Source organism: Manis javanica, chromosome 8 (assembly GCF_040802235.1).
Source record: "Manis javanica isolate MJ-LG chromosome 8, MJ_LKY, whole genome shotgun sequence".
Lineage (NCBI taxonomy): Eukaryota > Metazoa > Chordata > Mammalia > Pholidota > Manidae > Manis > Manis javanica.
In genome coordinates, this window is record NC_133163.1 from 26,250,953 (window position 1) to 26,272,999 (window position 22,047).

The 22,047-nt window shown below is 43.8% G+C and overlaps 1 protein-coding gene across 1 annotated transcript; it reads right to left on the reverse strand.

Annotated features, from left to right (window-relative positions):
* Positions 1-1,352: 1,352 nt before the first annotated feature.
* On the reverse strand, positions 1,353-21,491 carry BATF (basic leucine zipper ATF-like transcription factor). Its single transcript, XM_017666586.3, has 3 exons — positions 21,173-21,491; positions 18,763-18,867; positions 1,353-1,893 (listed from the first exon to the last, which is right to left on the reverse strand). Exons 1-3 carry the CDS (start codon positions 21,233-21,235, stop codon positions 1,684-1,686), a joined length of 378 nt encoding a protein of 125 aa, XP_017522075.1. The 5' UTR covers positions 21,236-21,491; the 3' UTR covers positions 1,353-1,683.
* Positions 21,492-22,047: the final 556 nt, after the last annotated feature.

Here is a 22,047-nt window from a genome sequence, read left to right on the forward strand (position 1 = left end):
TAGCCTGCCTCCAGCAGGCTCTGAGCCCAGTTCCTCCACTCTGGGCATCCATGGGCCTTGGTCAGGGATGCAGGGCCCAGCGGTGGTCATGAGCCTTCAGAGGCCCTTGGGTTGGACTCCTCCCCTACATAGGCTACAAGCAAGGAGGTCAAGTGACCACATGCCAGGACACAGCTTTTCCAGGCCCTGGCAGAGCTCAGCAGTCACACTAGCCTATCACCGGCATAAGCCCGGCGGGTAGAGAGGCTTGCACGGGGAGGCCCAGAGTTGAAACCTAGCCTCAAACCAATCAGAGCTATCGGCCAGCAGGTTGGGGAGGTGCTGGTACCGGGAAGTGGGCCTGCTCCTCTCTTTCCCCCTTGGTCCCCGTATCCCAAGATGGGTGCCAGCAGGGAGGCAGCAGGCAAGGGTAGTCCTTCTGGATGACCACAGGATGAGACAGGGTGGCTGCTGAAGACCTGAATCAGATGCGCCCAAGGTGATTCCTGTCTTTTGTGTCCCCAGCTGGCTCAGCAGGGGCTGTGCATGTGGACAGGCCCTGCCGCTGCTCCTGCACAGTGGTGTAGATAAAGCTGTGGCATGCAAGCTAGTGGGCATACGACCTGGAATCTCTGGGGAGCAGGTGGACATCAGAGCAGGGGAACAGGAACACCCTGGTTTCCAGCTCTGCCCAAACTGGAGAATTTGAAGCCTTGAAGAGAAAGAACCCTGTTTTACCTGAGCCACCGCTGCCCCCACAGTGTGCTCAAAAACGGCAGCCCATGGAGCCTCATGGTGACAGGCCGAGTTGTGCTTCATTACATCTTCCCGAGGGAGGCGGAGTCTTCGGCAGGACACGTGGACCCAATGGCCCATGTGTACCTAAGCCACCTGCTGCCTCATGAGGAGAGCACTGCCTTCCATGTGAGGTGCTGCCCTTCTATTCCTGGGACAAATTGCACAGGGCCTGGCTGGCCCGTCATCTGGGGCAGCGTAAGGGTAGCTGTGTGAGTCCTGTCTGAGATGATACGGCCAACCTGAATGACCATTCCCCCAAATGGCATCTGGCACTGGTCCTTCTCCCTCCTAGAGGATGAGCCGCTGACAATTCTAGAAAGCACGAGGCAGTGAGGAAGGTGGGAAGTCATGCTCAGGTGACCTGAGGAGGAAAACCAGGATGCCTAGAGGGAAGATTGAAGATGCTTTGGAAAAGTCCTGCTTCCCAGGAGATTAACAAACCACGGAAAAAAAGATATTAGCAGAGTCTCCGGGGCTTTTAGGGCTCTTGAGACCAAGAACAAAAGCAGGTCCCAAATCCACAGAATTTAGGGTTTCAATAGACAGTATAAAAGGAAATGGCCTTGCCAGATTGGTTTCTTTTAAGACATTTATTTTAAAAAATGACCCTGCCCTGCCCTCCTCCCTCTGTGCCATGGGACTTGGGCATTATGCTCACTCCAACTCTGGATAGGGCCTCCCGCCCACACGGTCCAGCACATGCTGCCACATTGCTGGGAGGCCTCGCACACTTCCAGCTGCTACAGTCCTGTGCTCAATCCTTGTCCAGGCCTCCACCTCCGGGTCTCCAGATGGAGAGAGGGCTCTGAGGGGCGAGGGCAGCCTGGCCACAGTCCGTGTGCCCCTCCTGAGGCCTGCCAGAGCAGCTGGGGGTAGGGGGTTCTGCTCTCCCCCACTTCTGGCAGCTCAGGGCTGGAAGCGAGGGGAGCTGACGTGAGGCTGGTGGAAGGCGTGGGTGCTGTACACCACCTCAGGGGGCGAGGGCGTGCTGCTGGTCAGCACTGAGCACAGGGGCTCGTGGCTGCTCAGCACTGACGTGAAGTACTTCATTTCTTCTGTGAGCTGCTTGATCTCCTTACGCAGAGCCGCATTCTGCTTCTCCAGGTCTTCACTTTCCTGTGAGGGGGGAAGGATCGGCATTGATGGAGATTAATTTCAGGGAAGGTGCAAGATTGGAGGAGCAGGGAGCAGGAAGAACCCAGATTAGGTTTTCATTAGCACAGCCATGGAGAAAGGCATTGCTAAATTTTCCTGTATATGTGAGTGTGCACATGCGTATGTCTTGTGTGCGTGCATCTATATAAGTACCTGTATATGTGTGCATGTGTATGCATAGATATTACGTTGGATCATCTGAAATTGATGATATTTGTCTGTTTTGACCAACAGGAATGGCAATTTCATATGGTCCCACCTAATAAAGGTGAATGTGTGTGTAAATGTGTATGTGAGTGGGTTCCTTTGGTGCATATGTACATGGGTTTCTGTGATCGTATATGTGGCTTGAGGGTGGCAAGATACATGTCAAGGAAAACTGGCTAGCAGGCCAGAGCCTGAAAAAAATGGAGAAGAGTTTGTGAGAACATCTTATACTATATCACTCGTTTCCATTCTATGTTATACCCATGTTTCCCATTGTTCCCTGTGTTTGCATTGACTCTTACAGATGGAGGCCATGGTTAATTGTCTATTTCACCTGTTTTGCAGCCTTCTGAGTGGGTTCCAAGTACACAGGTTTCCTTTACTCTAGAAACAGCTTTCCTTGTTGCCTAGGGGACCCATCAGATACATGTTAATCAGGAAAACTCTGGGTAAAGTGTGCTGATTACTGATCACATCATTAATTAATCAACAATTACACTCTGGTAATTAGCATTTACTGGAAAACAATCTCACCATCAGAAAGCCCCAGGGGAACTGTACTTCCACTGTGATTTTAAGGTTTGCATTTCTTGAGTCAGTCAAATAGACCTCTGCTAATCATTGATGCCAACAGAGGAAGAGAAAATGGCACTGCAGAAGCAAATAAATTACATTTCAGTTCAAAACGCAACCTAATAGTTGGGAGTCCAGGTCTTATTTTCCTAGTTCTGCTTAATTTAGTTTAGCACTTTCCAAACCTGCCATATTATTAGAATTAATTTGAGGACGTGTTAAAAATATAGTTTTAGGCCCTTCCTGAAATCTAGAGATTTTATTAACTCAAATAGTGGTTAGCTGACTGATGACATCAATTACTAGACTACTAGCTGACTCAAAATCATGGTGGGCAGAGATAAGATAATCTGACATTTAAAATTTGCCCTAAATAATCCATCAGGAAAATGAGCTGCAGGCTGAGAGAGGTAGTTACATTGCCAACTGCCCTGACTATGCAGGGGGTGGGAGAAGGGGCACGGCAGCTGGGGTTCCTTTTTAAGTGGTGGAGAAGCCGGACCCATCAAGCCAGCTTCCATCCGTTTGTGAAAGCCAGATGCAAACATGTCAGATTCACTCTGGCATTTCCTGTATGTGGCTCTGAGCTAGAAAATGTGCTTCGGTCAGTACAAAGGAAACCCCCATCTCTAAATGGGGCCTGGGGGTGGGTGGGATACCAAGAGCCACAATGGTAGAGTCAGAGGCCCTGGTTGCTTCTTCTGCAAGGTGTTGCTAGCTCATTCATCTTACCATTTGGCTGTTTCCGGGCACATCCCAGAGGGAGGGCATCCCCTCTTTACCGAAAGGTAAGACAAAGCCACACACGAGGCTTGGAGTGGGGGGTTGTTGGTAAGACGGGAACTGGGGCCAGGAGCCCTAGCTCCTTCCTCTAGCCCTTTCCTCGCCCCCTCTGAGAGTTTCCACTGGTGACAACATTTACTGTAAGTTCTGTGCTCTGAAGAGTCTGGGCAAACCCCAAGGCAGAAGGGAGGGGCGGGGTAGGCGGGCTGCAGGGACCAACCGCCCTGACCTTCTCTCTGCAGAGAGGCAGGCCCAGCTTTTGGGAAGTGACTGCAGGTTCTTCCTCCCTGAGCAAGCTCTGCTGAGCTCTCTCTGGCTGCCTTTCCCTACTTGCCCGGACTTACAGATCCCTGCTCTAGGAGGGGTCTCAGAACCACTGCACCTCTACCCAGAAAACAACCACCTGTGACAAGAAACGTGTCTTTGCTTTGGAAAACAAGACTGCTTCCTGCTAGGGCCCCAGAGAAACCAGCACTGCTAGCCCAGGGGTCATGCAGCCAGCCAGACACTTAAAGAAGAAGAGTTTGACTTCCCTTGCAGGAGGAAGTGACTGACTGGGGGCCTCGTCTCTCGGTGTCTCCACCTGCCATTGCTTGGTCCACTCTGACCCTCTGTGGGGTGGTCATGCCCTGGAAGGGCCTCACAGTGACAGCTGGCAAAGGTGGCCATGAGAGCAACTGTTTGCTCAGAGGTACAATGATCCTATCCCCTAACCTCCCAGTGTGGGCTGGAAGCCTAGAACTCAGGGAGAGGGAAGAGGACAGGAACGTTTGGGAAGTAAATTTTTGTCTCCTAGCACACATGTCTTCTGCTACAGTGAGGGAAGGGTGACCTGCATTTGGGCTTTCCACTTAACCTGATTTCTGCTTTTTGGAATTCATCTCGGTCTTTCAGACTCCTTACAATAACCTTCTGAGATGGATGTAACAGGCCAGCTGTTATCAGTTTCCCCACATTACAAGTGAGGCACCCAAGACCCTGGGACAAACCTGTCTCACCCACTCCCCCAAATGACTACGGGCTGGTGGGAGCAGCTGCTGGGAGAAAGGGCTTTGGAATTCTCCTCAAGATGCTTATTTTCTCAGAGGTCTAGCATCTGTGAGTGATTGAGCCAAAGCCCCATCCCCACGTAGAGACCGAGAAGGGTATGGCTTTGAGCTTCCACTTTCTCAGCCCGTGCTCCTTCCAGCACACCCAACTGCTTTTCCTGGGAGACTGGCAATTCAAGTGACCTAAGGTCTCTGGGGACCACAAAGGAGTCCTTGGCTGCCCTACAGCCTCCTAAGAGAAAACTGGGTCTTGGTTTTGGTGATCCTTGAACACACCTCAAGAACCCAGAGGCAGTCACACTCTGCCAGTCAGAGTTGATCATCTGCCTGCTGCATGAGTTGGAAGGGAATCCCTTGTCCAGCTACTCTGTTCAAGGGCTGACCCAAGGCCTGATCTTCCTCCAGGTGCAGAGCAAGGTCCAGAATACACAACAGCCGTGGGTTCCATCAGTGATAACTGGTGACAGAGGTCCTGGCTGGGTGACCCTCTGTAACTTGCTTTCCCTCTCTGAGCCCCAGTTGCCTCACTATAAAACAGGAAGACTGGACCAAAACAATGATTCTCAATCTTGGTGGAGCTGTAACAATACTGATGCCTCATTCTGATTTAAGCAGTCTGTGATACAGCCTGGGCAGTAGGTTATTAAAGGCTCCCAGGGGATTCTAATGTTCTAATGTGCAGTCAGTGTTGAAAACCGCGAGATGAGAGGATCCCCAAACTCTATCCAAGCCTAAGATATTTCAGATCCCAAATTGACTACCTGAGTGTTTTGGCAAACTAGAGCTTCTAACCCCTCCCTACCTGTTGGGTAGGGGTGGAGTTGTGGGCAAAGGGATATAAACTCATTTATATGAGAAAGATTAGTAGAAAACAACATTTTAAAAGAATAGTCTCGCTTGGCTTCATTAACAGTTGTTGAATGCTACCATGTGCCAATCACTTTCCTAAGTATTTTAGTTTTTATTATACTTAATTGTGACAACCCAATGTGGTAGATAATACCACCCACATTTCACAGAAGAAGAAAACTTAAGGTACAAAGAAATTAAGTCACTTGTTCAAGGTCACGCAGCATATAAGGGGCAGCACCAGGACTTGAGTTGAGGCAATCTGGCTTCAGAGTCTGTGCCTACCATCATCTCTTGCCTTTGAAGTCTGTTTAAATCTTAGGATACTTGATAATTATCTCCTGTGAGGCCTTAGTCCTGTTCGTTTTCCAGTTCCGTCTCCCCTCTTTTCCTATCTCTTGCAAATCCAGATGCTAATGTTCCCAATTCACCCTCACCTGTGAGGTTATTTAATGTCACCCCTATCGTGAACCATAAGCAGCTTGGAGGCAGCTAAGGAGGAGGCTTCATGGGGGTGTGGGAACATTCTGGGAAATTCCCTACTGGAGGGGCTGAAAGGGGGTCACTCAAAGAGCTCTTGAATGATGGGGAATCCCCAAGCAGTTCCCTTACCCATACGTTCTGGCCCAAAGCTCTGGAAGGGACTCACCAGGCATTTTGAGGAGGGCTTAGTCCTCCTTCCTGCCAGCTCTCTTTTAGTGCCTTGACCTTCTCCTTCAATTTTCTAATCATAGTTTTCAGGAGGGTGAAAATAGTCCCTGTGTGTTTCCTCCTCAACAGAACATTCAGTCATTGATTGGCAGGGTGACCTTTTAGCTCCCACCCACACTTAAATACTTGAGTATTTTGTGAAGTTTGTCCCTTACACCCAGCTGCATCTTCAGTTTCCAGCAGTTACCAATCCCTGTGCACCAAATGTAGGTATAGGGTGGAGCCCGCCAGGCCTGGAGATGTCAGAAACTGACAGGTAGGACACTTCCTAAGCCGTGGCAGGTCTGTGCCCGTGCTTCCCACCGCTCCTGGGGAAATCAGCCCAACTCCTATTCCTCATCCAATGAGGACAGAAGAGGAATCACAGAACCACAGGTCTTTGCACTGAATAACGGACATGCCTGATTCTGGAGAAATCATTCCTTTCTTGCCTTAAAGCTGAAGTTCTAGGACCATAAGAGCTTTCATCATCAACAGATACTTGGCTACATCAGCTTCCTTCAGGATCCTGTCTGGAGTCCAGTCACCTGTCCCTTGCTTTTCAGGACTAAGATTTCACTGACCTTATGTGTGAGACACACTATAGGTCAGCTCACTCAGCTTCCATCCCAAACTCTTTCCCATCACCTTCCTCTAGAAAGGCTGGGAAAATAATTCATCAAATGCCCAGCTTCCCTTGCAGCTAGGGGTGACCATGTGACAGATTGTGACCAATGTGATGTAAGCAGAAGTCCCTGGGAGTGAAACTTCCCTTCCCAACTAAAGAGGCAAAGCCTCATTAGAACAAAGGTCACCCTCTTTCAACACAGACTGAAGCTTTGGAGAGTCAGCAGCCACCTTGCAACCTTGAGTATGAAAGCTACATATAGGCATACCTTGTTTTACTGTGCTTCATTTTATTGTACTTTGCAAATTTTTGCATTTTTTAAAAATTGAAGTTTAGTGGTAATCCTGAGTCCAACAAGTCAACCAACACCATTTTTTCCAACAGCATTTGCTCACTTCGTGTGTCCATGTCACGTTTTAGAAATTCTCACAATATTTCACACTTTTTCATTATTATTATATTTGTTATGGTGATCTATGATCAATGGTTATGAGTGATGGAAAGCTCAGATGGGGATTAGCATTTTTAGCAATAAAGTATTTTTAAGTATTCTTTGTATGTACATATTGCTATTGCACACTTGATAGATTAAGCAGTGTAAACACAACTTTTATATGCCCTGGGAAACCAAAAGATTCATTTGACACAATTAATTTATCGTGATATTAACTTTATTGTGATGATTTAGAACCCAACCTACCATATCTCCAAGGTATGCCTGTACTGTACTGAGGGCGGCTGCAGAGAGGAAAACAAGGAGCTTGTCTCTCTGATGACATCTTTGCGCTAGCCCTGGTCGGTCCTCTTCTGAACCTCTTGTTATATGAGAAAAATAAACTATGGCACTTATATATGCCTGTGTGATAGTTTTTCTATTACTTGTAGCTGAATGCCATCCTGACTGACATCTCAAGTTGGTAAGGTTATCACTAGCAAGCCCAGTTTGGGACAAGAACCAACTAATAATAGCTATCAACAGAGAGCTTTGAAAAAAATTTTTTTAAGCTGCCAGACCTCTGGGACAGAGTGTCCAGGTATATAACCCCATAATTGCACCGAGCCTACTCTATACATTCCACAACATGTACCTGACAGGCTTCAAGCATCACTGGTCTCCAGTTCAACCCTGGCTGCACACAGCAATCACCTGAAGAGCTCAGGCCATCAATCAAAAAAAATCTCAACTCCTGGACTCCATCTCTGAGAGGTTCTAATTTAATTGTTCTGGAGAGGGTGTCAGGCATCAAGACTTTAAAATAATACCCCAGGTGAGCTTAGTGAGCAACTGGCTTGAGAATCAAGTTCAGAGTTGCTTCCTCTTTAAAACAATATAAGCAATATAAGAATATAAATATAGGCAGTGCTTAATTTTATGAAATTTATTATATTTTGCATGTTTGACTTGATGTATTTATGTATTTTATATTTTTGTTTTGCTAAGTAAATTTTATTTCATGGTATGTGGAATAAACAATAGAAATATAATATCAAAAACTTCAGAGAGATGGGAAAATATTTCTAAGCCAAAAAATATTTTCTAGAAGTAAATGCCTATATAAGACAAAGCATCTTACTATTATATTACTACTATATTTGGTGAAATCAATTTCAAGTAGCCCAGAACAGTTCATTCTTATGAAGGAAAGACAAAAGGTAGGGCACTTAATAGCATCTCATGAATTATGATATTATCAAAAGAATTATCTTCAGATTGTTGAGTTCCATGAGGGCAGAGGCTATTACAGACTCCACTGTTCTATTCTCTGTGACTAGGACAGTGCCTGGCACATAGTAAGTGTTCAATAAAATCATATTGTTTGACTGCTAGCTTGAACTCTAATAATTTGACAGAATCTGAGAAAGACCTGCATATGAAGAGTCTACTAAATAAACATATGATGTTCATGAATCATCAAAGGAGTGTTTCAGCAAGCATTTAATAACTTCTACTTTGGAACTCTAGGATGGTTACAAATGAGTTAGAGATACTCATTTTTGTAAAAAGACCAGGTCAAACCTCTGCTTAGCAACACTTTTGTTCCCCAAACTGAAGTTATGGGCTTGGGAGCAGCAGAATTACTCACTTTAAATGCTCTGCAGATAATTTCCTTAACTCAGACTTGACCTTCCCCTTCCATAACCTAGCAAAGGAGACCTGACTAGCTATTGTGGAGAGCCAAGCCAGTGAAGTAGTTAGTACTCCTTAAGTTTTTATAAAAACCTGGAAAGAAGGGCATGTATTTTCATATATGGTAATACATATGATACGTTCATCTAATTGCTTTATGGGGAAATGCAGGCTCTCTGCATTAAACAAATGAATAAATATAACCTTCTCCCCAGTGCAAAACAAACAAACTAACAAACAGATATTGCTGTGTTTTTACATTTGCTTGCTCATTTAACTTTTAAACAGCCTGGGAAGGTGCTGTGAATATAGCTATGAATGTATCCATTTCTTAGGTCAGAATTTAGGTTCAGATATCTCCACCTGGCCCCACGAGGCATCTTTCTGACCCTTGCCACACTCAGTTTGGCCTCAGGGCTCTGCCGAGGGCTCCCTTTCCCCGGATCCTCCCAGTCTCCTTCTCTTTAACTCCTGCTTGATCTCAAATGTCAGGGTCCTCAGTTGTAGGATATTGTATTTTGGACTTAGGAATCTCCTCTCTGCTTGGCTTCTAACTTGATCCTACTCTTGAATTTTTATAAGAGTTTTAGGTCACCCTCCTTGGTTTTCCTAAATCTAGGGTAACCAGATGGGCACTGGGACAGTCTCAGTCCACACCTACTGACCTGGTGTAATTTTTACTAGTACCCCTTTTCACTCTCAAAAGTGCTTCTTTTTGGAGGATAAATTACAAGATCCTCTACCAAAATCTGACCCCCAAATTCTATCTCAACGATATCTCATCTCTGTCCTCATCCTTGATTTCCTCCAGGATTCACTCTGTATTTGACAATTTTCTTATGTTTTTAAATAAAAACTATACAGTATAACAGCATATGCATTAAAGGTATTTTTTAAGAATTATACACACACATGATCCTCATCCTCTAATATCACCATTTTCATTTGTACACACTGCCACATCCTTTTTAAGGAACATGCATGCTTATTTTTAGATAATCTCAATCACAGGGCATAATACAATTTGCATTTTGCTTTGTCAAAACTTCATCACACTTGCATAGTCACCATAATTATCTTTTTCAATGGCTACATCATCAAACAGATTATCCACAATTTACTTAAAATGTTTTTCTAATGTTGGACATTTTGTTTGCTCTCAGTATATGCTGCTTTCATGAATGATGCTGCCATGAACATCTTGATCCACACTGGTTTCCTAGGATGAATTTCAAGGCGTGAGATTACTGGGGTAAAGGGCACCATCAGTCTTCTAGTTCACGTAAGTTAAGTTGTAAAACTACCATGTACGATACACAATATCACCAGCAGCAAATGCAGATAACAATTTTACTACAACCTCTATGGTATTTAGATGTCATAATTTTAAATAATTTATTTTGCCAATTAGTTTTTTTAAGGTTTTCTTAATTTCATTTTAACATTACAAGTTATTGACTACTAAGGAGGAAGGTGTTTTTATGTGTCTGTTCCCCAGAACGCTTTTCAGAACACTTTTCCACTAGGGGTAATTTTACCTGCCAGGGGACTTTTGACAAGGTCTTGAAATATTTTTGATTATTGCAACTGGGAGATAAGGTGGTGCTGCTGGCTCCCAGGGAGTAGATTTTACTTTTTATCGTCGATAGCAGAACCCTTCCCCTCCAGTCCCCAACAAATTATCCAACTCAAAATGTCAATGTGCTGATTAAGGAACCCTTAGTTTGTGTCATTTTCACAATCAGAATAGAATATGGGTTATTTTCATTTTGGTAGGAAAACTGTTATGTAAGCTTTCTGTTGATAGCCTCTGCCCACTTACATTTTGGCATCTTAATGTTTTTCTTTAAAAGGATGTTCTTTCTATAGCGTAAATACAAAATCTGCCTTTATTTAATGTGATGCAAATTTTTTCCCCAGTGTGTCTTTATCCTTTTAATTTTGGATTACAACTTAAGACCTTTCTGAAATACAGGAACATTTAAAGTCGCCCCCTCTCATCCTCAGACTTTCTTTCTAGTCTCTTGCTGGGTTCTGCTGCTGAAGAGTGTCTAGGTTGACCAGGTGTCCTGGTTAGTGGCTTACATCTTGGCTTGTCCTTTGCAAGAGACCATGTGAAAGCAAAGCCTCCTGCCTGGCAAAGTTCTACTCAACAAAGTGGCCTGAAGCAAAAGCAAATGGTAGGAAGGCAAGAAGTTTGGGTTCTTGGATGTCCTTGAGAAAGTCATCCATGTCCTCATCAGTAACACAGGGGTTGGGCTAGAGCATCTCTGAGTTTCCTTTCAATTTTGTGAGTCTATAAACAAGGGAGTGTGACTATACCTACTATTACACTGCAAACTCCCATGTGGACCTCCACAGATATCCCACAGTCTGAAGGGGAATTTGTCTTATAGAACCAACTGATGCCCCCTAGGAAGCAGGGGGCCAGACTGCGTCCTACAGACAAAGAACTGCCCCCACCTGACCCAGCAGCTTGGGCCAGGACTCTCTAGCAAGACTCTCCCATTGTTTTCAAGAGAAAAGAAGTCCTGGTGCCGCTGAGGACAGCTTCATAAAGATGGCTGCTGACCAGGCTCTATTTGTGACCTGGGTCCTATAATCATCCATTTAAACAAATTGTTTATTATGTCAAGACTGGGACGAGCTGGCCTCCTTTCAAACGTACTTCCCAGCCTTAACCACACTGATGTCCTGCCATCATCAGCAGGGCAAGCAGTTAAGGGTGGTGGATTGCCCTGACATGTTTTTCCTTCCCAAAGGAAAATAGTCTACTTTTTTTATTCTGATTTTTTAAATGATACACATTCAGTATAATAAAAAGAAAATGCAGAAAAGTACTAGAAGTAATGTAAGCCACTCAAAACTCAACCACTCAGAAATAACCACTGTTAGCATTTTGGAGTATATCCTTCCAGACATCTTTTTATGTATGCAATGTATGCAAACATGCCCCAAACCCACAAATTTTACATTAACAGGCTTATTCGCTGTGTACCTTTTGTATCTTTTTTTTTCACTCAGTACTATGTCATTGACATCTTTCTGTGTTAATAAATACAGATCTACATAATCATTTTTAGGGTAGCATCAAATTCTAGTGCATGAATGTATCGTAGCATGCTTAATGCCTTCTTGCTGGGTATCTGTCCAATTTTATAGTATTGATAAAGTATTCATTGTTCATAATTAATGATGAATTGAACATCTTTGTGCATCACTTCTGCTTTAAACTCTTGTAAGGGGAATTGCTGCCCCAGAGGGTATTCTCATGTAAGACATTGATATTTATTGCTATACAGCCTTCTTTAAAAATCATTTCAACAGGTAAATTGACATGTTGCATGGAAACAGCTTTACTTTCTTGACCAGGCCTAATGATGGAGGAGGAAAATTATGAATTTTGGAGGATGTTGCTTAAAGAAAAAAATAGGCAAATAAATTCAGGAAGAGATTTAAGGAGGCTGTCAGTGAGGGAACCTGAGGGCATCTTCCTAAGAGTCCACAGGAAGAGGCAGGGTAACTGAGTGGTTAGGAAGATGGGTTCTAAAGTCAGACAGACCTAGTTGCAAGCTGTGGGACCTTAACCTAGTACAGGAATTATAAAATAAAGTTTTTTTGCAGATAAAATAATGTAACTAGGGCACTTAATGCACCATTCCTGGTACATAGTTGTGTGTTCAATTAATGTATTTTTAATAAAAAGAAGTTCATAGCAATAGCAACCCAAGAGAAATGCCTCTTTTCCAGAGATGGTTCACTGATTTTACACTGAATTTCTTAAGAATGGAGCTAGCTAGAACATTCCTTCTGTGTTTTTGTTTCTCTTTTTTGTCCCATGATTTCTCTGTGCCAATATATCTTAGGACATGGTCTCCCAAAGAGAGACAATGAACTCCAGGAATGAAAAAGGTCCATAAGCAGCATTCTCTTATAGGCCTTTCCAGAAAACCAGGAACAATAGTGTCATTCTAGGGAGGCCTGGGAGGTTAATATCTTTGTTGAGCTTCTTTTCCTCCATTACTCAATTTCCCCCAATTATAAATACCTTATTTCTCACATCATCAGCTTCAAGCTTCATTTTATGCATAATTTATAGTCTTGATGTTTGTTATATATGGCACTAAAGAAATACCCTGGAACCTGTGAACTTTTCTCTTTTTGTAAACTAGTATGAGACTCCTTCAGAAGCCAGTTCCAGGCAAGCACCTGTCTCACCTCCATCTAAGGGTGAAGTTCTACCTGAAGTTACAGCTTTCAGATTTGGTCCTCATACTCTCCCTTGCTTCCAGTCCCAGGCCAGGTATCACTTGTCAACAGCACAGCTCTGGGCTAATATTACTATCTGCTCACCATCTCCTCTACTTTCAGCCTTTTTGTGAACAAAGCTTCTCAGTTGCTATCAACTCTCCCACTGACCTGGTACACATACTCAAAATCCTTTCTGCTAAAAGGTGTCAGAGAACCACTATAAACAACCAGGTGGCCACACAAATAAAACTGATTTGCCATCCTTTATAGTCATTCAGTTAATACTATAGACCTTAAGATTACTCATTACAAATCCCTGCTGATAGTTGATTCTCCCAAAGGACTGAGATATTTATAGAGGGTGTCAAGGGGATAATGTGTCACAGAAGAAAAACTATTCAATGCTTGAAATCAAAATTAGAAAAGAAATCCTAATGCGTATGTTGTGATGATTGATGTTGAGTATATAAATATCTGTATTATAGAAACAAAAGCATGTGATAAAAACATCCAAACTATATAAAAAACATAAAAAAGTGCAAAGTATCTCTCTCCTGTTTTACACCTTTCATCTTTTCAGAAATAAATATCATTAACAATTTGGGGGGGAAACCTATTTGAAAAAATCTTAAGTTTATATACATATGCACATATATGTTTTCTTTTTATTAAAAACACATATGGAAACAAGCTATGTACCATAATCACACCTTTTTTGCTTAAAAGTATAGAAACTTGATAATCTTTCATTAGCATATTCACATGCAACTCATTATTTTAACACTCTGTTGTTCCACTGAACAGACACACTGCAGCTTATTTAATTAGATCCTTACTGATGGATGTTTAACATGTTCCAGTTTTTGCTGTAACAAACAATGCAGCAATGATTATCTTTACATGTACATCATTGTGTAGTCTGAGGGTATGTTTGTAAATAGACTCCTGTATGTAAAATTGCTGAGTTACAGGATAGGTGTGGTTGCAATATGTATGGACATGGTCAAACTGCCCTCTAATGGAGTCATGTCAACTTGCACTCCCACTAGGAGTGTGCCGGTACCTGCTTCTCCATCACTCTGGCAACACTGGGTCCTAGCAACATTTTTCATCCTTGCCACTCTGACAGGAGACTCTCACTGTTGTTTTACTGTCATTTCCCTAAGCAAGGGCTAGCCTCTTTGCCATATTTATTTGCTGTTTCTCTCTCCCTTTCTGTAAAGTGCCTGATCATCATCATTATTCACTTTTCTTTTGGGTTGTTAATCATTTTCTTATTCATAAGAGCTCTCATATATTAAATAAATATGTCCATTTTGGGTCAGATGTGTGGCAGATATCTTTCCCAACCCATCATTTGCCTTTGATTTTGCATATAGTATTTTGAGCTGTATAGAAATTTTCATTTTCTGTAAAAGGTGTAAAGGTAAAATGTAAATGGTAATGTATATCAATCTTTTATTTTATGATTCCAGGGTTTTCTATTTTATCTGGAAAAGACTTCAAGATCCATTTTTTAATGCTCTTTTTTTTTTTTACAATTTTTGTAGTTTTTTTTTACACAGTTAATCTCTGTGTAGTTGTATAAGAAATGAAGAATCTATTTTTTTTTCCCCAAATGCCTAGCCACTTGTTCCAACTCTATTGAATAATCTAGCTTTCTCTCACTGGTCTGAAATTCCATCTTAGTCATTTTGCACTTGTGCTTGGGTTTTAGGAGCTGACATTTCCATTTGGGTCTTAAATTTGAGTTTGTTGGGGGTCTGCTTCTGTATTCTCTTCTGTCTAATATTCTGTCTTTTCCATGTTGTTTTGATTTCTATATGTATAATTCATTTTAATTGCTTATTCAGCTAATCTTCTCTAATTACTGTCCTTCTTTACAATTTTCCTGGAAATTCTTACATGGTTATGCTTCACTGGAAACACAGAATAGGTAATCTAGTTCTCCAACTCCCAGAAAATCATACTGCATTTTTATTTGGATTACATTAAACTACATTAAATTAACAGATTAATTTCAGGAAATTGTTATCTTTATGTAAGATGTATCTTTCCATTTATGTGAATGATTTTTATGTCATTTAGAATAATTTTAAAGTTTAAAAAATTTAAGCCCTGTATATTTTTTGTTAAATTTATTTATTTCTTCCATTTGCTGTTGTCGGTATTAAGATGGAATCTTTCCTCCTATTAATTTTTCTAATTGGTTATGTTGCATATAGGAAAATTAGTACTATTTTTGTTAACTTTGAAGGCTGGATTCTCTTATTATTTTTAATAGTTTCTCTGATTATCTTGGATCCACTTATTAGCTGCTGACATCTTTTGGAGATGAACTGCTCAAGATATGCTTTTCTTTTTGATCAATGACTTTACTGTGTCTAATAGACTCTGTAGTTGTCTGTGGGAGAAAAGGAACTAAATGTGATGGGTGCCTGTGTGAAACTCCCAATCAAAAGAGAATTAGAACAGAGTGTGGACTCTGTGGACATCACAGTCATGAAGAGAAGCACCTTATTTGCTTCATGTGAGGGGTAGTCAGTGCCAGGATGTTATAACATTGGCATGAGGCTATAACATTGAATGATTGCCACACAATCATTCAAAGAGTCTCCTTCTCTGCTCTGCTATTTTAAAAGCAATCAGTGGACCTTGTTTTGGTATAAACCATTAATAGGATAGATACTGAAAATGTTAAGCAGTAAACATCTCACACTCTCACTGGAGAAACAAGGTAATTCATTTTAAGAGAAATAATAATGATAAAGTTGAAACTGAAAAAACAATGTTGCCCCAGCATATGTGAGAGAGCACACTACCAGAAACATGGTCCTCATTTGATTTGTTCTCTCAGTGCTTCTAACCTCTGGTCTTTAAAGTGTTGGGAGATGAGTTCTATGGATATTAATCTGAGGGCCAGAGAATGGTTCCAGAACCTCAGCATGTGGAGCTAAGCATGGAAAGGTGTCAAGAGCAAACGAAACACTCAGCCCTCCGATTGCTGGTGGTAAGCCAGAAGATTCTCTATCTGATCACAGCATAGTTGAGAGGATAATAGATGGAGAAGATGGGTGATTACCGTCTGAAAGGAAATGAACATTTCAGACCACAGCCAAACACTGTGTTTTACGGTGGCAGATTTATATGTCATTGCCAAAAGCTTCTACCCAAAGTCAAGAAGTATACATTGCATTGGCTGTGATCCCCAGGCTTGTGGTATAAACTCTGATAGGACCCTACTCACTGGGCAAAAAGTCAAAATAAACGCAGTGGTGCTCAAAAGAAAAGAGTGGGGAAGTTGGTGGCCAGGTGTGGCGAAGATAGAGGCATGGATGTGGGTGTGGACATAGCAACTCCGTGACTGGGGACTCCATGGGTCCCAGGCTCCAGAGATTATCTCAGTCTAATCATGACTAGTATAATCAGATGGGCTAAATCTTCTGGTTCTAACTCTCGTCCCACACAGAGAGAAGGCTGAGTCAGAGTTGAAAACCTCGCCACGTGAAGAACCATATATCACCCTCATTGATATAGCCCCATGGGGTTGACGAAGACTAGTGGTTTGAATTTACCGGGAGACAGTGGCACAGCTCAAAATAGAGAAGACTCCTCTGCTCAAGTGAGGAGGGAGGGAGGGAGCTCTCTGTCCCAAGACGTGACCAGGGGCATACATTCCACGGGGTGTTGTAGAGGAATCTCAAGCACCAAAGTGTGTCTGAACACTCCAGCCTTTAGGAAATCTTTCAGCCCTGAGAAACTGTGATATATATATAAAATCACAAGATATACATGTATCTTAGTTGTGATTATTTATCTTGCTTCTTACAATAATAGTTATTACTAATATTACTGCTACTACACTTATATTTTGGAATATTTATTATACACCAGGCACTGTTTTGAGCTCTTAATATGCACTGTCTCCATGAGGTAGTTATTGTTACTTCCCATTTTATTGATAAGGAAACTGAATCTAAGGGAGGTTGAGAATGTCTCCTATGTTGGTCACACAGATAGCAAGTGGCAGGGCTGGGATTCAAACCCCATCCTTCTGAGTAACAAACTGCTGAGCAATACTTAGTTGCCACTGCTTCTTCTATGGCTGCTTCTTTTTTAATACTACAACTTATAAAGCCGGTAGCAATTTTCCAATCTCAAGAAGTTGCTAACTGGCACAAAAAGGAAAGTTTTATCCTTTCTAATTAGTATTTATTGGTTTGTTTGCTTGCTTGCTCTAAAGAATATTAAATTAGAATCAGACTGTGAGAGAGACAAAGTGATCTTGAGCGATCATAGATTATCAAGCTTAAAAAATAAACTAGAATGTTGTAAGATCCTCAGCCATAATGAAATCTGAGAGGACATATAAGAATCAGGACCACCAACAATTTAACATTTAGACTGAAAATCATAATTATCAAAGAGAAAAACTGATTTGGTGTTCCATTCATTCCTTTTTCCAATTCACCGAACATTTATGAATTTAAAACTACGTTAGTACGCAACGGAATATATGCTGAATACATTTCAAATAAAACACCAATATCCAATCAGAGATGTTGATGCAGCTTGCTCTCTGCTTCCTCACAAAGCATCCTGTTTTTTTCCTAAAATGACATCTTGTTTTTTCTTGATATGATTAAAACAGCTAGTTTAACCAGCTGGTTGCCATTTTCAAATAAACAGAAGCATTTTTTGTGCCAATTGCCCTTTTTGCCATTGAAACAAACTACTAGGCTGTTAGGGATCTGGGAATGGTACAGGAGGAAGGACAGGAAGGCAAAGTTGCTAGAAGAAGGGAGGAGGGGATGGAAGAGGAAAGAGCCACTGAATTAAGAGTTGCTGAACATGGACCAAACTGAGGGGAAGGGTGAAGAGGGATAAGACGGCAAGGCATGGCAGACAGGGAGGAAGTATTGCTTTAGGAGGCACAGGTAGGATTTAGAAACACTGACTAGGGCCTTGGGCTGCTGGTAGAATTGCATCTTAGCATCACCCAAGGCCTCTGCCCAAGCCAGGGGTTAGGGCCTAATCTGGAAAATGTGAGACGGGATGCAGCCCACCCAGGATGGTAACCATTCCAGATAGGTGCTGTTAAAACTGCATCTTTCACAGATACCTGGGGGTGTCATTAAAGAGAGAAAATTCAAAGTAAAACTGCTGTTCAGGAAAGATGAGTAAGGTGAAGCACAGTGTGGACCTTCTTGCCTCAGATGCTGGGCCCAGGGTGGCTATGCAGGTGGCCTCCCAGGATGGGACTGTATGTGATCCTCGCACTGTGAGATAATGGGCTCCCCGGAAACACATAATGCCTTCTAAATTCCTCTCAAAGACAGTCCTGCCTTCTACTCGCTAGACTCACGGGGCTCACAGCTCTCTCTGGCTACCCCATGTCCGGGCAGGCAGTTCTGCCTTCCATCCAGCCTCTGGCTTCCCATACTCAACCCATTTACCCCTCATGCCCTCTCCAGGGTCAAAAAGAAGGGCTTATTTCTCTTTCAGCCTCTGGCCCATCCCTACTACAGAATCGTCTCAATATACCCATAGAAGTGCCTCCCCTCTCCCCTCCGATTTCCACAGGCAGACCCAGAGCCAAGGCACAAGGGTCCATGGGTGGCAGGGAGCAAAGCCTAAGGCTCAGTAGGATGAAGAAAGGTCTGAACACTCACCAAGTGCAGGGTGTCAGCTTTCTGTGTCTGCCGCTGTCGGCTCTTCTGGGCAGCAATGCGATTTTTCTCCCTTCTTTGAACTTTTCTCACATCATCAGAGGAGTCCTGGGAAACAGAGATGGTGGGAATTAGGCAAGTCTGCTCCTTCTTCAGAGTTAAAGCAGGCTCTCATGTCGCTTGGCATCCATCCATCCATCCTTCCTTTTCTTCATCTTTTCATTTGCCCATCCACCCCCTACTCACCAAAACACTGAGCCCAAGAGAACTCGTCCCCACACTCTGTTATGCTCCCTTAAGTCTCTAGGATTTTTTTGGCCCAAAGTTACAGGAAGAGGGCAGAGATCATGAGGCCTCAGTAAGGCTGTATCTGGAAAAAAATGGTTAAAGCTATGAAGTGTGTTTTATCACCTCTCCTCCTTTTCAGGGCTATTCCACTTTTGCTTTTTCACTTTTTGGCCTAGAACCTTCTTGCTGTATTTTTTCAAAGCTTTGTTGAGCATCTACTATGTGTCAGCTTCTGTGCAAGTGCTTTCCAGAGGTGTTCTTGCTTAATTCCCCAGTGCTGTGAAGTTGATATTATTTCCATCTTATATGTAAGGAAACTGAGGCTCAAAGAGCTTGTCCAAGAGCTCACAGTAATCTGGGAGTTTCATCTTCCTAGGCTGAGTTTAATGCCTTTCCAAGCCACCCACCACCACCACCACCACCACCACCTCACTGGTTTGCACCCCATGTGTCTTCTGTTGTATCCCTGCACTGAGGTTCCCATTCCAGACCTGCCTCTTGTTTCCCTGCACCCCTTTCATTATGCCAGGTGACCTTGACATTCCCCATGGCCCTGAGCACAATGCCTAGCATAAATGAGAGGCCAAGAATGGCTTTAATGGTAGAGATTATCTGGCCCTGGAAGGTAGTGAATGGGTGCTTAGGAGGACAAGGGGACCTTTGGGTGTTCTCCAAGTACATCCTACAGGTAGGCATGTCCTGGACTTGGGCAGAGAGGTTAGCTCCGGATTTCCCCCCAGATGCTGCAGGATAAGAGAGCAGCAGCCTGAGTGAAACCTGTCTGCAGCTCCTGCCCTGTGCCCTCTCACATGTGCCTACAGGCTAGAAGGTTCTTACGGCAAGACTCTGCGCTTACCAAGCATATGTCTCACCATTGTGCCCAATCTTCTGGGCCATTGCAGTAGAAGGGCATTGGGTTAGATAGGAAGGAAGTGTTTCTCCTCTAAACAGGATGGAGAGCCAGTTACCGTGGAAGCCATGAGTAATTTCCTGAGAAGAGTACAGACTTCCATCCAGCCCATCTGAGCCACCCGGATACCATCTTGAGAAGATGACTGGATTGTTTGCCCTCTAGAGGTCTCCACTAAGATTCTTCCAACCTGCTGTTCTGTTAAATATTTATGTCAGATGCTGTATTGAAAGTTTATATTCTTTTTTTTAATTTTGGCTGCATCATTTTGAAAGCCCTCTGGCCATCTGTGCTAAGGAAAGAGTGCAGTTTTTAAATCACAAAGTTGGAGAAGAAATTTTAATCCATTGATGTATTGGGTGAGAAAGAAGAAGCCTTTCTATAGAGAGGGATGTCAAGGTAAGTGGTGAAAAGAAAGCTCCAGAAGCTGTGAAGCAGGCAGTTGGCCCTTTTCTTGGCAATCCTCAAGCTGAAAACGTTTGACTTAGAAGTCACAACCTAGACTCCAACCCTCCAAGAATCCCTACCTCAATCTCCCTGGTTTCCCCAGAGCTGAGCTGAGCTACTGGTGAATGTGTCTAACAAGCCCCCAAAGCCAGCTCCTGATTTATTTCCTTCCTCCTGTCCAGAAGCCGCAGGTGAATAGGATACTGGTTCTGACTTCAGCATCCCTTCCCTCTAGCCGTGTTAGCCACAGGAGCAGTGTCCTAGCAGATAAGACAGATTCTTCCGGGCTGGCCCGGGTTCCTCCTCCTAATTGGATTTTTTTTTCTTTACTTTTCCGGATCCCTTTCCTGTCTTGCCCCGATGGTTGTCTGCTGTTCATGCTAACAGCCCACTTTAATGTTCCTCCTTCCACATTTCTACTACCTTGGAAAAAGGCACTCCCTCTCCTCTTTGAGACCAGGGCTCTGCGATGCGCGTTCTCCCCTCTTGGCTTCCTAGAAAGCTTCACGGGGTGGGAACCCAGGTGAGCGGAGGCAGTGGGCACCCATGGGAATGGAGAGGAAGAGGGGCTTTGGCAGAATGGGTGGAAGGCTGAGGGGTCTCTGCCGATACGCACAGCTTATTGCAAAGACCGTGTCTTGAGTCTGAGTGCTCCTGCCACCAGCCACTTCCTTGCTCCTCGGCTCCTGGGCAGGACGAGGAAGCCGGGCCCTCTTGCTGCTCCCCAGGAGAACCAGAAAGTAGGTTGGAGGGAAAGGAGGACTCTACCTGTTTGCCAGAGGGAGGAGAGCGGCTGAAGCTGGAGTCGCTGCTGTCGGAGCTGTGAGGCATGGCTGCAATCTTCCGGACTCTCCACACAGCCCCAGGCGCCCCTCGGCTCTCTCGTCACCAGCTGGCCTCCCTTCCTGACTGCTCCCAGGACACGAGCCCACCCCGCTCCCCAGGTCCCTCCTCGGCCTGCCCTGCAGCCACCTCTGACCCCTGCGTCCTCCTCACTCTGGGGTGCAGAGGCACTGCTCCCCACAGGGACATGTCGCTTGCTTTGGGGCTCGCGCTCTCTCTCTCTCTTGTGGTTTCTGGTAACTCACGCTGGAAGTCACATGGGCGGAAACTTAAATAAGCTAGAAGTTAATTTGAAAGAAAATACATATCTGGGAAAAGACCCACAGAATTATATGAAAGAAAGAAAAAAAATACACAAAACCCCAGATACCTTCCGACAGTTTGAAAGGCAGAGCAGCTCTCTTCAATTGATGAAGATAAAAGAGAAAAACAGCTCAGGCAGGGAAAAACCCCAGCCAGAATTAGCAAGTCGATCTTCTGTCAACATGGGCAGAAAAGAGAGGAGAGCAGGGAAAGAGTTTCCACTGTCACCCAACTTGATTTTTAAACCATAATAAAGCCTGAGACCGGGATTTCTTTCTGGTTTTCACCCGAAGACAGCCGCCCACCCTGTCTCCTGGGGGGGCCTTCCTCACTCCTTGCAGCCATGCCACCCTTGTGCCAGGCTGGGATGAAGTGGGCGAAGGGCACGGTCCTTCCCTATTAACAACCAGAAGAGGCTGTGGTCGGTCTGAAACCACCCGGGAGGCTGTGGAACTGATGCTCTAGAAGTTTGCTCCTCACCTATGCCTTTTGGCAGG

Coding starts and splice junctions, on each gene's coding strand:
- BATF (XM_017666586.3), bottom strand. CDS start 21,235: ATGCCTCACAGCTCCGACAGCAGCGACTCCAGCTTCAGCCGCTCTCCT. Junction 18,868..21,172: donor CTCCTCCCTCTGGCAAACAG/GTAGAGTCCTCC, acceptor TCTGTTTCCCAG/GACTCCTCTGATGATGTGAG. Junction 1,894..18,762: donor AAGCTGACACCCTGCACTTG/GTGAGTGTTCAG, acceptor CCCCCCTCACAG/GAAAGTGAAGACCTGGAGAA.